The 15,709-nt window shown below is 46.2% G+C and overlaps 1 protein-coding gene across 1 annotated transcript in view; it reads right to left on the bottom strand.

Moving 5' to 3' along the window:
• Nucleotides 1–500: 500 nt before the first annotated feature.
• The window catches only part of TAF1C (TATA-box binding protein associated factor, RNA polymerase I subunit C), a 59,482-nt gene continuing 44,273 nt past the window's right edge, over nt 501–15,709 (bottom strand). The window contains exons 11-15 of the mRNA XM_082244744.1: nt 10,690–10,825; nt 8,716–8,844; nt 3,869–4,046; nt 3,130–3,267; nt 501–2,219 (exon numbers count right to left, since the gene is read on the bottom strand). Of these exons, the coding sequence (XP_082100870.1) occupies nt 559–2,219; nt 3,130–3,267; nt 3,869–4,046; nt 8,716–8,844; nt 10,690–10,825 (2,242 nt within the window). The 3' untranslated portion in view covers nt 501–558. The remainder of the gene's footprint in view (nt 2,220–3,129; nt 3,268–3,868; nt 4,047–8,715; nt 8,845–10,689; nt 10,826–15,709) is intronic.

The following is a 15,709-nucleotide window of genomic DNA, read 5'->3' as shown; positions in this document are numbered from 1 at the left end:
CTAAGTGCCAATTCTGTCTGCTGCTTCATTCCTCTATCAGGACGAGTCATTTTTGACAAGTTTTCCTGACACCAAAAGAAAAAAAGGTGACAGGGGAGAGAACCGCCTGTGACTGACAGCCTCAGCTCGGTTTCTGTGTGAAGGGGAGTGTGTCTCTTCCATCCAATCAGCTCTCAGAACTCCCCTCACTGATATAACCTCAGCTCTCCGCCCCCTGCTTTTCAGAGCTGAGTGATCCTCTGTAAATTCTGCACTTTGAATGGATGTAGGGGACAGACGGCTGTAGATAAACAGAAATAACTTATGTAGGAAGATTTAATATCTGTGTATCACCTGAGATAAGTCACTTCACCGGGTATAGGGAGGGGTAACAACCTCTTTAATTTTATTTCTAATATCATCCAAAGATGTACTTTGATCGGCAAAGGGCAAACTTCTTATTACAAATGCAGATATATACATTTAAAAAACAAAAAACAAAAAAAAAACACACAAGACAAGGGAATTATCTGCAGGCTGATGTCAAGAATCTGTCATACGAGCAACAAGAGCAGAAGATTAGAACCCCATACGAAACTTTTTAGCTGGTGGCCGCTGCAAACGGGTTTGTGTTGCTGAACGCTGCGAGTAAGTCTGCATTTGAGAGGAAGTCTGTGGCTGGAGGCTTTGAGAGAGGAACTGGGAACTCTGAGAGAAGGTTGTCCCCTGAGACAGCTGTAAGCGAGTTTGCATCCCAGTGCGCATTGAGAGTGTGTGAGTCTGTGAGTACCGTGAAGGGGTCTGTGGCCGGACAGGGGTCTGCGAGCTCTGAGATGGGGTCATCCCCTGAGAGAGCTGGGAGTGGGTTTGCATTCCAGTGGGTGCTGAGAGTCTTTGATTCTGGGAGCGCTGTGGAGAAGTCTGTGGCTGGAAGCTTTGCGAGAGGGTCTGGGAACTCTGAGAGAAGGTTATCCCCTGAGGGAGCTGTGAGCGGGTTTGCATCTCAGTGCGCCTTGAAAGAATTTGAGTCTGTGAGGACTGGGGGGTGGTCTGTGAGCTCTGAGGCAAGGCTGTCTCCTGAGATATCTGTGTGGGAATGCTGGTTGGCGGGTCTCTGCTCTCCCCAAAGAAAGTCATGAAGTCTTGCAGCGTCCTCCTCCTCTCTTTGGGGATCCCCTTAGAGCGCAGGGACTGTGAGGAGATGATAGGACTAGGTTCTGATAAGTTTGAGTCACTTACATTTAAATTAGCTTGTGCCTGTCTAAGAGGGAGTTGGTCTGGTCTTGTTGAAGGCCCGGACTGGAAACTCCAGTTAGCACCTTGTTCAATAGAGGCCGCATTATCTTGCGTATCGCTGACAGCAGAATAAACCGACGTGTCGACGTCTGACAACGGGGCACTATCGTATGACCATGGGGAATTGGCTTCTGTCTCGAAAATAGCTGACCTGAAACTAAAAGAGGACAAGAGACTTCCCGAGCTTTGGCTTTGAGCCCTCTGCAGCTTTTGTCTTCGTCTCTTCTCGCGAAGAGCCTGCATCTTACTGACCTTATTCAGGCCTTTGTGATCGTCCCACAACAGCTTAAGCCGACCCTCCCAAGCTGCAGTAAGCCTCTGGCTTAATGGGTCTTTCCAGTCCTCAGCATGCACAAGCTCCACTGTCTCAGACCTGGTTGTGGAGCCCAATTTTATGAGTTTGCCCGTTCTCATACCTTGACGTAAGCAATCTCTCAAACTATCTATCTCCTGAGGAGTTTCCCGTAACTCTTCTGCACTGAACAACTTGTTAATCTGGCACCCTGGACGCTGGAGCTCCTCTATGCTTCTTTTGCAGAGTTTGAGTAAACGACAGATCCACTTGCTGAAAGAAAGTTTAGCTTTAGTGCTTAACGAAGGTGGAGAACTAGATGCTCCCCCATAGATCGGACTGATTGCACGAATTCCATCGGCGGAGACAGTTTCAGGAGAACGTTCTACAGCTCCTGGATTTGGTCCACTTTCTGGTTCTTGGTCAGAATTTTCTAATTCAATGGAGACATCTTCTGAAATTTGCTCTGTTGGGGTGCCACTAGGCACTGTTCTCTCGACTGTACAACTCAGATTCCTCCCGGAAAAATGCCTGGAACTCGGATCCAGAGACGTCTTATACGCCAACCGCTGAGTGAAGACGTCACCGGCCTCTGTCAGATGGAAAACCACCAGCAATTCTGGATTAAGTGTGGTGCATGCTGCAGCCAATCCTGGGAACAAAGAATGCAGGGAAGTGAGACATTTTCAAAGGAAACAATGGTTTTTGGTCAACTGTATTTTAACATTGCAAGTTACTGTATGTACACCAAAAATCTAGTTCCAATATTTTCCTCATTATGTCGCACAGTATACACTTGTTTTTTTTTTTTTTTTTTAAAGCTGAAATTTAACACTGCTATGCCGCAGTCATGGTACAATGGCGGGTTCTACACACACAATGGGGTGGAATTACTAAAGACAAATAGACTGTGCACTTTGCAAATGCAGTTGCTCCAGAGCTTAGTAAATAAGAGGAGTGTTCACTTTGCAAAGAATACCCAATCACATGCAAGGAAAATAAAAAATGGCAGCATTTCTGCTTACACATGATTGGATGGTGGAAGTCGGCAGAGTTCCCCCTAATTTTCTAAGCTCTGAAAATTTTCTAAGCTCTGAAGGAACTTGCAGAGTGCACAGTCTATTTGTCTTTAGGAACTTCACCCCCAGTGTGTTCAAATCTGACCAGCTGACTTTTTGTTGTCAGATGGAAATTCCCCCCACCAAAAAATATATATAATTTCATACAATATATACAGTATCTCACAAAAGTGAGTACACCCCTCACATTTTTTGTAAATATTTTATTCTATCTTTTTATGTGACAACACTGAAGAAATGACACTTTGCTACAATGTAAAGTACCCTTTAGCAAATAAAGACTCGTGTATTTGAATGTTTCCGGCTGCCCGCTGCCTATCTTCACTACCATCCGCCCTACACCAGGTTTATGACCGGCCTCAGCGGATTTCAGTTTATGCCTCAAACTAAGGATACTGCTCCGCCAGTCTGTAGACTAAGTGTAAACGCTAATAATCCCTTACCAGGGAGGTCAGTCCTCTTGCAGCACATGGGGACACTTACCTGCCATCGGAGATGCCAGTCTTTGTGCCACAACCTCCCGCTCATGGGGCTTTAATGTATCCAGATGGTGGAGGGACTCTGGATTCTGTGGGAGTCTCACTGCGGGTAGGTGCAGTTGGCAAGGGTTCATATCACCTCCTGGAGTAAAAGCAACACACGGATCAATGTAAGTACCCCACACATTTCAATGAGAAAAGGTTATTAGAAGCAGCGCCACCTCGGAGCACATATCTCCAGCAGCCTCCCAAACCCCTGGTCACTGCCCATCCTAACGTAAGACACATCTCGGCACATTCCTATTGGCCCTTTATTATGATATGAGCAGGACATAAAGCAGTTCCTCAAAGCTGACCTCCAGGCACAAATGAGTGCAGTTCTCTATGAATCATTAAATGTATTTATTTAAATTTAGTTTAAGCGCCTGAATTTGACTTGGTATCAGCCTCGCAAACCCATGTAGCTCACACTATAGAAGAGAGATTAAGCACAAGGAACCAATCAGTTGTGCTGCAGTGCAAGGAGCATGCTGACAGGAGGAGAGAACAGAGTGACAGAGAGGTGAGCTCATCCATTTGTTGCTTCTCCTTTCACTGTCCAGTTGCTGGCTGGGGGAGGGGACTAGAGCTGTAAGTGTTACTAAAGTTTAGCTTCAACACATGGCCTTTCTTCTTTAAATGTAACCCTTAAACTCCAGCAAGAAATACTTGGGAGGTGCCCAGTACTGGACAGCAGGCGGTACCTGAGTACTGCAGCAGCACCGTCTCCTGGCTGTGCTGAGTTCCCAGAAAGATCTTGTTTGTCCTCTCAGTCTGACCTCCTGGAATGACACTGACAAACGCAGGCGGCCTCTCCAGCATATGGGTCCATTTAGCCAGCGGTACCAGAGGAAATCGGTCATCCATGATGTAAACGGAGAACTAAAAGAGAAAATAAAGAGTAGAATAGACCAGAAAAAAGGGTCAGCGCTGAAAAATATATTCAGTATTAGTTCTATGGCTCCAGAATAACACCCTCCAATCCTCTATTTTTAAAAGCGAATCTGTGCTTGGCTCAAGCAGAACAAAGTAATCAGCCCTAACCTCCTACCCCCCTGTAGTCCTTGCCTTTTACCCCCATAGTCCCCACCTCCTACCTCCCGTAGTCCCCACCTCCTACCCTCTGTAATCCTAACCTTCTACCCTGTGTAATCCTAACCTCCTACCCCCCCCGTACTCTCAACCTCCTACCCCCACCCCCCCCGTACTCTCAACCTCCTACCCCCCCACGCAGTCTCAACCTCCTACCCCCGCGCAGTCTCAACCTCCTACCCCCGCGCAGTCTCAACCTCCTACCCCCGCGCAGTCTCAACCTCCTACCCCCGCGCAGTCTCAACCTCCTACCCCCGCGCAGTCTCAACCTCCTACCCCCGCGCAGTCTCAACCTCCTACCCCCGCGCAGTCTCAACCTCCTACCCCCGCGCAGTCTCAACCTCCTACCCCCGCGCAGTCTCAACCTCCTACCCCCGCGCAGTCTCAACCTCCTACCCCCGCGCAGTCTCAACCTCCTACCCCCGCGCAGTCTCAACCTCCTACCCTCGCGCAGTCTCAACCTCCTACCCTCGCGTAGTCTCAACCTCCTACCCTCGCGTAGTCTCAACCTCCTACCCTCGCGTAGTCTCAACCTCCTACCCTCGCGTAGTCTCAACCTCCTACCCTCGCGTAGTCTCAACCTCCTACCCTCGCGTAGTCTCAACCTCCTACCCCAAGTTAGTCTCAACCTCCTACCCCAAGTTAGTCTCAACCTCCTACCCCAAGTTAGTCTCAACCTCCTACCCCAAGTTAGTCTCAACCTCCTACCCCAAGTTAGTCTCAACCTCCTACCCCAAGTTAGTCTCAACCTCTTACCCCAGCGTAGTCTCAACCTCCTACCACCGCGTAGTCTCAACCTCCTACCCCCTGTAGCCCTAACCTCCATCCCCCTGGGATGTGTACTTTCCCCACTTTAGCGCCTTTCTAATAGCAACAGTGGTCATTATTTCTCCATTCCCTGTAGAGGGGAGAACTGGGCATTTCAGACTCCCGGTCTGTTTCTTCACTCTCACTGCATATTTGACAAGCCAGGAGACCTCTTGGTGTGGGGTGCTCACCATGACATCATACCTTGACAGACAGCCAGAAGACCACTGGTCTGTCTCACCCACCATGACATCATACCTCTAAATATTATTTGCAATATATATTACTGTATATATAGACTTCTCAAAAAAATAAAGAAAACCAGGCGGCCGCCTTGCACACCTGCGTCACTGAAGCTTAAAGACGGAAAACCCAGGAGACACAAAGTGCCCTAGTAGAGTGCGCCTAAACAGGGAAAGGAGGAACCTGACGACTGACGCAAAAGGCCTGAACCAACGTCTGACCCATCTGGAAATGGTCGCAGAAGAAGCGGACAACCCTTTGTGAGGTCCGCCTGTGAGCACAAACCTTACTCCTGACTAGGCAGAAAAAAAACTGAGCGCCTATAGCTGAGTGTGGGTGTATAACTCCTGGGACTGCTCATAGGCATAGTCAATCTTTTTCCTACCTAATGTCTTAATCCTGTAGGGGGCAGAATAACCCAAAGGTTAAGAAGAATCAGGAGCTGTGTCCATTAATGAACGAAAGAGAAAAGGAGTTTTTTTTCTTTTAATATGCTACACAGTGACGTTTGCTTTTCTATGCTTCTTTTCTACTGTATCACTCACATTAACCACTTAAGCCCCGGAGGATTTGGCTGCTCAAAGACCAGGGCCTATTTTGCGAATTCGGCACTGCGTGAATTTAACGGACAATTGCGCGGTCGTGCGACGCTGTACCCAAATTAAATTGACGTCCTTTTTTTCCCACAAACAGAGCTTTCTTTTGGTGGTATTTGATCACCTGTGCGATTTTTATTTTTTGCGCTATAAACAAAAAAAAAAAAAAAAAGAGCGACAATTTTGAAAATATAACAATATTTTTCACATTTTTTTATATGAAATTCCCACAAAAAAAAAAATGTACAAATCTAGATTTTTTAACATTTTAGGCCAATTTGTTTTCTATTTTTGATAAAAAAAAAAAAAAAAATGCAATAAGCGTTTTTGGATTGGTTTGCGCAAAAGTTATTGCGTTTACTAAGGGAAAGATTTTTGTCATTTTTATAGTTTTTTTTTTTTAAGTAGTAATGGCGGCGATCTGCGATTTTTTTTGCGGGACTGCGACATCGCAGCGGACAGATCGGACCCCTAACTGACATTTTTGGGGTTACCAGTGACATTACTACAGTAATCAGTGCTATAGATATGCACTGTTACTGTAAAAATGACACTAGCAGAGAAGGGGTTAACTTTATTAGTGATCAAGGGGTTAAATGTGTCTCTAGGGGCGTAATTCTTACTGTCAAGGGGCGTGGCTTGTGATGTAACCACAGAGACATACGATCCTACATAGAAGGATCGTATGATCTCTGCAGTTACATCAGGGAGAATGACAGGCGGTTGTGTTTACATCAGCCGCCTGCCTTTCTCCCTCTCCAGCGGGAGATCACGAGTGACCGGCGGACATTGGAGCCGCCGGTCACTCGCGCGGGGATGCCCATGAACGAGCGGGGGTGGGAGCGCGCCTCAGGTGGCGTGCGCTCGCCCCCAAGATGCTCGTGAGCGTGCGACGTACCGCTACGCCGCTTTGCCCAGGAGGGGCTAACTGCTGCCGTATATAGTCGTGCGGCGGTCGGCAAGTGGTTAAGGCAGCTTCAGCACTTCTGGGTTCCCAGAGCATCTCACCTCACATTTGTTGTCAACACAACATATCATCATAAGGACTTCCTCAGGAAGGAGTTTTTTTTTTTTTTTTTTTCCAAAAAGCTTTATTAAATTTATGTGCTGCACGATTCTTTATTTTCTATGTTGAACAGAAGGCTGGTCTGATAAGAAGTCCATTGACGTGTAAGGTGGCAGCAGCAGTGAGCCAGAGGTGCCCTAACTCACCTTGAGTTAACCCTATAACCTACTGAGGCCTGTACCCAGGCATAACTGCATTCTAAATCAATGAGGTTAAGCACATTTAAAAGGCAATTTACACTAAAACTATGGTTTTTATTGTGGAAAAGAATGAAGACATTTTGAAACCATCTAGGAGTTCCACTCTAAAGAGACCCTTCCACTAGATTAGAGAACATCTTAAATGTGCCCCCGGTACATTTAAAGAGCTTGTTGAAAAGTATGCCTGGTACCCTTCAGCGAGCTAGCCCCTTCATCACCACTATGTCCTGTAGTACTGTAGGACCCATCCTTGCTCAAGAAAGAGACAATATTAGCATTTCACAGACAATATCTATCTGGTGTGACATAAAAATGGCTGCCCAATATGGCTGATATTAATACACCTGCCAACCATTGACGCCCCTGTACGTCGCTAAACTTCAAGTGGTTACATCGTGACGATGCCTGCAGCTGCAAGCTTCATCCCGGTATGGTTTTTTGGAGCAGATGGTCGGCTCTCTTGTTAAAGCAATCCTAGCACCTAACTAGCCGCTGGATTGCTTTTACAAGCAGTGGGAGGGGATGCCCCCCCCCCACCTCCAGTGGCTTTACCACAATCTCCCGTCCCACCGGTAGTCCCGATCGACCAGCCGGCTGATCATAGAGGCGATCAAAGACCAGATTGGCTTTGATCGCCTCTATGATATAGGAACCCGGAAGTGAGGACCTTACATCACTTCCGGTTTCTACTGAAGTAAACTGCACCATTTTCAAAAATGAAAAGCATTTGATCACAATGATCTTGGTGCGAGAAAATGCTTTTAAAGGTCAAGAGGAGAGATCTGGGGTCTTATAGATCCCAGATCTCTCCATAAAGAGTACATTTTATGGGATGTAGGAACCCGGAAGTGAGGACCTTACATCACTTCTGGTTTCCCCTGAAGTAAACGGCGCCATTTTCAAAAATGAAAAGCATTTGATCACAACAATCTTTGTGTGAGCAAATGCTTTTAAGGTCAGAGGAGAGATCTGGTGTCTTATGGATAAGGTATCACAACGAACGTCAGATCACGGCCAGTAATTCTAGCACCAGACCTCCTGTGTAAATTTAAAGTGGTAACCTATAAAGGCTTATAAAATGTCACCCCAGTACAATTTACGTCGTTTGTCGCCATTCCACAGGCATGCGCAATTTTAAAGCGTGACATGTTTATTATCTATTTACTTGCCTAACATTATCATTTATGTTTTACTAAAAAATTGGGTTATGTATTCTGTTTTTTTTTTTTCATTCAAATTCAAAGTGTATTTTTTTCTAAAAAAAAAAAAAAAAAATTGTGTTTGAAAAACCGCTGCACAAATACTGTCTGGCATAAACATTTGCAGCACCCACCAATTTATTCTCTAGGGCCTCTGCTATTAAAAAAATATATATAATGTTTGGGGATTCTAAGGAATTTTCTATCAAAAAATACGAAGTGTTACATGTGAACAAAAAGTGGAAGAAAAGGACTGGAGCTAAAATGGTTAAAAGACTGTGTGAGACGCGATGATCTGATCATGTCTCCAAATAGGTGATGAACTTCACTCTACAGAAGAAGCGGTACCTGTGTGGTCACCAGGAAGTGAGCCGGTTCTGTCTCCCTCAGACAGCGGGATAATATCACCCTTTCTCCCCTCTGGGATGACGACTCCTGGCCGATACGAAACAGGTCCAGGCCTTGACCACCTTCCACCTGAGGAGACAACACATCATCAAAATGTCCAAAAACCTATCTACAGGAATCTTAAAATTTAAAAAAAAAAAAAAAAAACACAATTTTTAAGCCCCTAAAAGGTGCCGTGATGCGAGTGTGGTCACTAGGAATGGGCTGGATGGGGGCGGTGCCACCGAGTGACGTAACCGGGTGGCCCTGCCCCTTGCCTATAAAAGTGCTGTCGAAGCTCAAGAGCGTCATTCAGCGAGTAGCCTCTGAAGACGCAAAGCGTCTTTGAATTTTTTCTATTTTTTTCAGGTGCGGCAAGCGTCGTGATTGACAATGGATTTTACATCAGGGGACACTATTTTTTTATTTTTAAAGCAGAGTTCCGGCCTCGGGGGTCAATTTGAGCTAAAAATACCCCCGGGACAGTCAGAGCTAGTACATTCCATAATGGATAGCCTCTTAACTGTCCCGGGCCGCACTTACCTGTAAGAAGAAATACTTACCTTGAAAATTTCTTCTCCAGCGCTGCCATCTCAGGTGTGGGCAGCTGAAGCCGCAGCGTCCCTCTTCGTGACGTCGGAGTCCCACAATGCACTGCACCGGCCCTGCTCGTCACTTCCGGTGCAGGCGCGGCATCCCTGCACAGCTTCTGGGCATGCCCAGAAGCGGTTTAGCAGTGAATACCGCGCCTGCACCAGAAGTGACGAGCGGGGCCGGTGCAGGCGCATTGATTCCTGGGAGCGATGACGTTCAGCTCCCAGGAGTCATCGCAAACTGGAAGTGACGGCGCGGGCCGCGGCCGCCGAGGGAGGAAGTGGAAGGAAGGGGAGTATATTTTCTTCTATAATCAGGTAAGTGACCAAAAAAAAATAAAAAAAATCGCCATTATCCATTTCTTTTTCAGGTTCCCCTTAGCAAGCGGATAGCCCAAAATCTATTTTATCAATTTTGAGGCCGGAACTCCGCTTTAATTTTGAATAAAGGACTTGTCAAAAACTGTCTTTTTTGTACACTTTTTTGGTAAATGGGTTAGGGGTGCGATGTACCCGATACCCATTCGCATGGGGGGGATCTGGATTCCAGATTCCGATAGTCCCCCCACCCGCAGACCCCCATAACCACAGCCCAGGGTTGTCGGGAAGAGGCCCTTGTCCCCATCAACATGGGGACAAGGTGCTTTGGGGGAAACCCCAAAGCACCCTCCCCATGTTGAGGGCAAGTGGCCTGGTATGGTTTGGGGGGATGGTGCTCGCTCATGGCCTGCCAGGCTGCATGATCAGATAAGAGTCTGGCTGTTTTTTTTTTTTTTTTTAATTTTGGTGTGGGGTTCCCCTTAAAATCCATACCAGACCCAAAGGGCCTGGTATGGACTGGGGGGGACCCTACGCCGTGTATTGCTGGGAGCCGACAATACATTACAGCCGCGAGCAAGTCTAAATGACATTTTTCTGCTGCAGCAGGCTCCATACATCGTACAGATGCGCCACTTTATAGGCACAATAAGGGGACCCCCCAGATAGGATATTTAAAGCATTTTTCCATTTTTGTTTCACTTTAAGCATGATTAAACTCACTGCTCCTGTAAAAAATTATTTTTAAAAAAACATTTTTTTTTCATTGATACGTTCCCCAGGGCAGTACCCGGGTCCCCATACACTTTTTATGGCAATAACTTGCATATAAACCTTTAAAACTAGGACTTTTGATTTTTCATGTTCGTGTCCCATAGACTTTAATAGAGTTTGCATGTTCGCTAGAACTTTTTCCCTGTTCGAGATGTTCTGGTGCAAACCGAACGGGGGGGTGTTCGGCCCATCACTAGTGGTCACACACAGAACTAATGCCCATGTCCATGAAACACCGTTATGCGCTTACCCGAACGTCTGCAGCCTGGACTCCGGTGCGGTCAGCATACAGGAGGACACGAGGGTGGGAGGTGAAGTCACTCCATCTCCAGCGAGAGTCATCACGGAAGAAAAGCGTCTCTTCATCCTGACGGATTCGCTGTAATCTAAAGTGAGACAATGAGATGAAGGCGAAAATGCAGAGCAAAGCCAGGCTGGGGCAGAGTATTGGCTAATGGCTGGAATGGAGAGGAGGAGTGGACAGGATAGAGCAGGGGTGAGCAATTCATTTTCCCAAGAGGCTACAGGAGAGAAACTGGGTTTGTTGTGGAGGGCCATTTACACGCCCCTGGTGTGTGATGTCACTTCCACAGCAGGGTAAAAGTTAAGGCCGACTAGTGGAGGCATAAGCTCTGCCTCCTATCTGTGGTTTTAAAAGCTGGACCTGCCAACACCTTCCCACGTGCCCTCACCTGCATCATATCCTTGTTGTCCACCCCCCATGGTCTGCCCCAGTCTCTTGACAAAGTGCAACAGGGCCGAAGCCATTCAAAAAGGGTAGAAGTGTTACTGCCGACCAAGGACAGTGGAAACCCAGCCACCGTCTTGTTGACTGGCCAGCCTGAGTCCAATTTATAATTGACCTCATGTGGGCCAGACATGGACAGCCAAAAGACTGGATGTGGCCCGGGGGTCAAAAAAACGTCCTGGTCTAGGGTAGAGGAAGCACGGGAGGTGGGCAGTGCCATGCTGTGGAAGAGTACCGGGTGGCAGGTTTTGGGGGAGGAAGATATAAGGGAAGATGGTGGTCCCAGGCCACGGCAGAACTACCAACTGATTACACAGAAAGGGAAAGAGGAAAAGGGTGATGATGTCCGTGCCAGGCTATGGCAGCATTCTAAGAATTGGCTGGTTATACATAGTTACATAGTAGGTGAGGTTGAATAAAGACAATAGTCCATCCAGTTCAACCTGTGTAGGTGTGTGTGGCCGTAATCATCTCACATAGCCCTGAATGTTCTGATCCTTGAGATGTACCTCTAAGAGTCTTTTGAAAGCAACCATACTTCCCGCAGAAATTACCTCTTGTGGTAGAGAATTCCACAATCTTGTAGCCCTAACAGTAAAGAACCCCCTATGTTGCCTGAGATTAAAACGCTTCTCCTCTAATCGCATTGTATGCCCTCGAGTCCTCATGCAATCCTTTCGACTGAATAGCTTTTTTTCTATGCTGAGATCACCATTGAGGTATGTTATAGACAGAAACAAGCAAAAAGATAGAGGGAGAAGTGGGCAGGGTCAGGCTATGGAAGCATACCAGGTGGCAAGTTATAGGGGGGAGGCAAAAGAGGAAGATGGCAGAGCTACCGACTGGTTACACAGAAAGGGAAAGAGGAAAAAGGTGATGATGTCTGTGCCAGGCTATGGCAGAGTTCTAAGCATTGGCTGGTTATAGACAGAAACAAGCAAAAAGATAGAGGCAGAAGTGGGCAGAGCCAGGCTGTGGAAGCATACCAGGTTGCAGGTTTTAGGGCGGAGGCAGAAGAGGAAGATGGTGGTTCCAGGCCATGGCAGAGTACTGGTTGGTTATAAGGATGCAGCTAACAGAGAAGAGGGAGAAGGAGAAGAAGGAAGAAGAAGGAGACTAAACTAAGCATGCCAATATCTTCTATGCGGGATGTGGAAACCTTACAAGAAGACCTGAACAAAATAACGGGGTGGGCAACTACATGGCAGATGAGGTTTAGCAATCTACTCACTAGGGGGGGAACCTCTGGGTGAGTCTAGGATGGAAAAGGACCTGGGGGTACTGGTAGACAACAGGCGTGGCAGTGGCATGCAATGCCAAGCTGCTGCAAGCAAAGCCAACAGAATACTGGGATGTATAAAAAAGGGGATTCACTCCAGAAATAAAGAGATTATTCTCCCACTCTACAAGACTCTGGTCCGGCCACATCTGGAGTATTCTGTCCAGTTCTGGGCACCGATCCTCAGGAAGGATGTGCTGGAACTGGAGAGAGTCCAGAGAAGGGCAACAAAAATAATTAGGGGAATGGAGGACATCAGCTATGAGGAAAGACTACAAGCACTGAACTAATTCTCTCTGGAGAAGAGACGATTGAGGGGGGATATATCAATGTACAAATACTGTAGTGGCGACGCTAGCATAAGGAACAAACTATTCAGAGAGAGGAGATACAATAAGACACGTGGCCACTCACTAAAACTAGAGGAAAGGCGGTTTAACCTTAAAATACGTAAGGGGTTCTTCATTGTGAGAGCGGTAAGGGTGTGGAATTCTCTTCCACAAGCAGTGGTATCAGCAGGGAGCATTGATAGTTTCAAAAAACTATTAGATGGGCACCTTAGAGACCACAACATACAGGGGTATACAATGTACGGTTAAAAGCAAACACACACACATCATAGGTTGAACTGGATGGACTGATGTCTTTTTTCAACCTCACTAACTATGTAACTATATGAGACAGTGCAAGGCTGTGGCAGAGTAATGAGTATTGGCTGGTTATAAAAAAGGAGCAGGCAATAAAATGGAAAGAGGATTGGAAGACGGCTAGTGCCAGGCTGTGGCAGAGTACTTGGCTGATCATAGAGAGTAGGGATGAGCTCAGACGTGTTCTAATCTTTGCCAAAGCATTCCCAGCTCCAAAGCCACATGTATACAAAGGGTGTGACTATGTGCGGCTGCAGGGCAGTGAATCCCGCCTTGGCTGCTTATTATTTGCCCAGTACAGTGACCGCTTTTTGGAGGGATTGCTCAGTGATTGTCGGACAAGGATCTAAACACATCTGAGCTCATCCCCAATAGAAAAGGGCAGGACAGGATGGATGAAGGAGAAGAGGCAAAGGCAGAGTACCAGGGATTGTCTGGTTATAGGGAGGAGGCAACATGGCAACTGAGTATGAACCAGGAGAGCACAGGGAGTCAGAACATGAAGGTTATCAAGGACAAGGAGGTGTTGGGCAAGATCTGGTTCTTGACAGGGATAGAGTAGGCTGACCGTGAGCTTGGCATAAACCATTGGGGAATGGTAAGAATTAGAGGTCATCATTGTTTAGTAGGGGATAGAGGAGAGGAAGCTGATTGTGTTCCACTGGGATAAGATGCAGAGTTGGAGTTTGCCATTAATTAGAGTTGCAAAGACAGCTTATTGTGGATTGGGGAGAGAAGAGGCAGATATGGAGCTGACTTTACACAAGAAATAGAGGAGACCTATCTAGCCAAATCTGATTGTAGAATAGAGATAGAGGAGGCAGATCTGGATCTGACTGTAGACTAGAGATAGAAGAGGCAGATCTGGATATGACTGTAGACTAGAAATAGAGGAGGCATCCATAGTACGTAATGAAGGGGATCTTTTTGTTTTTTTCCCCCTGAATCACGGGGTGGTTCTCTTTGGTTCCTTTTTTTTTTTTTTCACAATAAATTGTGCATAAGACACAGGTTTTTTTTTTTTTTTTTTTCACGATATGCAAATGAAGGGGTGTTTTCTTTTTTTTTTTTTTTTTTTTTCCCCTTCTCTTCATAGAGACACGGGTTTCGGGGTTTTTTTTTTTTTTTTTTTGTGCTGCCACTTACAATAAGGATGGTGTTGTTGATCTATACACTCATGGGCAAGAGGTTTTTTTTTTTTTTTTTTTTTTCTCCCTCCCTCCTTTATGTGGGGACCTAGGAAACTAAAGAGCCAGTAGCCTGCTCACCTCTTTTTTTTTTTTTTTTTTTTTTTAGGGGAATGGGAGAGAGGGGGGTGAAAGTATAAATTTAACAATGTAAACTTGAGTCTTATTGTAGATGTATTTGAGCATATTAGAAGATTGTATAGAAGGGATATGGGTTCCCTCCCCCCCCCCCCCACCATATGGAGCGAGTGCTGGGGTATTGCTGTATAAAAGTATAAATTTAACAATGCAAATTTGAGTTTTATTGTAGATGTATTTGAACATATTAGAAGATTGGATAGAAGGGATATGGGCTCCCTCCCCCCCCCTTTTTTTTTTTTTTTTTTTTTTAGGGACCATTGAAATTAAAGAGTCAATATCCTGCCCCTACCTCTCTTTCAGGGGGAACGGGAGAGAGGGGGTACTGCTGTATAAAAGTATAAACTTAACAGTGTAAATTTGAGTTTTAGTGTGGATGTACTTGAATACACTAGAGGAGTGGTTAGGAGGGATATGGGAATTTTTTTTTTTTTTTTCTTTTTCGGGGCGAGCGGAAAGGAAGAGGAGGAGAGAAACTTGAGGAAAAATGGATTTTTGTAAAATCTTACCGTAAAATCCTTTTCTCTTAGCTCATCGACAGACGTAGTCCTCGGTGATACACCACCTTCGGGTTATGTTACCTCCGCAGGAGCAGGACTAGACAGGAAATTAAAAAGCTCTGGCCACACCCTAGGGGCAGTCCCAGAGGGTATATCCTCTCTCTCTCTGCCTCAGCAAATCAGTTATGTGAAAAAGCAGTGCTTAGAGAATTTAACCCAACCCAACTCCAAAACAGAGGGGCGGGGACTACGTCTGTCGATGAGCTAAGAGAAAAGGATTTTACGGTAAGATTTTACAAAAATCAATTTTTCTCTAGCGCTCATCGACAGACGTAGTCCTCGGTGATACACCACCTTCGGGACGTCCCAGAGCAGTATCACAACTGAGGGGTGGGAAAATGGAAATCAAATCCCAATCTAGAAGGCCCAACCGGTGCCAACTAGACGTTTACAATGCTCATCCTTAATGATGAGACTCAACCAAAAAAAGAGAAAACAATTTTTTTTTTTTTTTCCAAACAGAAAAAAACCCTCGAGGTAGACCACCGGTCTCCTCAAATTGCGGCCTGCAAAACCTTGCGGCCAAATGAGGCATCCGCCGATGCCGTCACATCAATTTTATAGAATTTTGTAAAGGTATGTACCGACGACCAGGTGGCCGCCTTACATACCTGGACCACTGACGCCTGATGGCGAAAGGCCCAGGAAGTACTGAGCGCTCGAGTGGAGTGCGCCCTAACAGGGAACGGAGGACTCTGACCCTTAATAGAA

Source organism: Pelophylax lessonae, assembly GCF_965119305.1.
Source record: "Pelophylax lessonae genome assembly, chromosome: 2".
NCBI classification, from domain to species: Eukaryota; Metazoa; Chordata; class Amphibia; order Anura; family Ranidae; genus Pelophylax; species Pelophylax lessonae.
The sequence above is the reverse complement of the archived record's forward strand: the minus strand, read 5'-3'. Positions and strand labels throughout refer to the sequence as shown.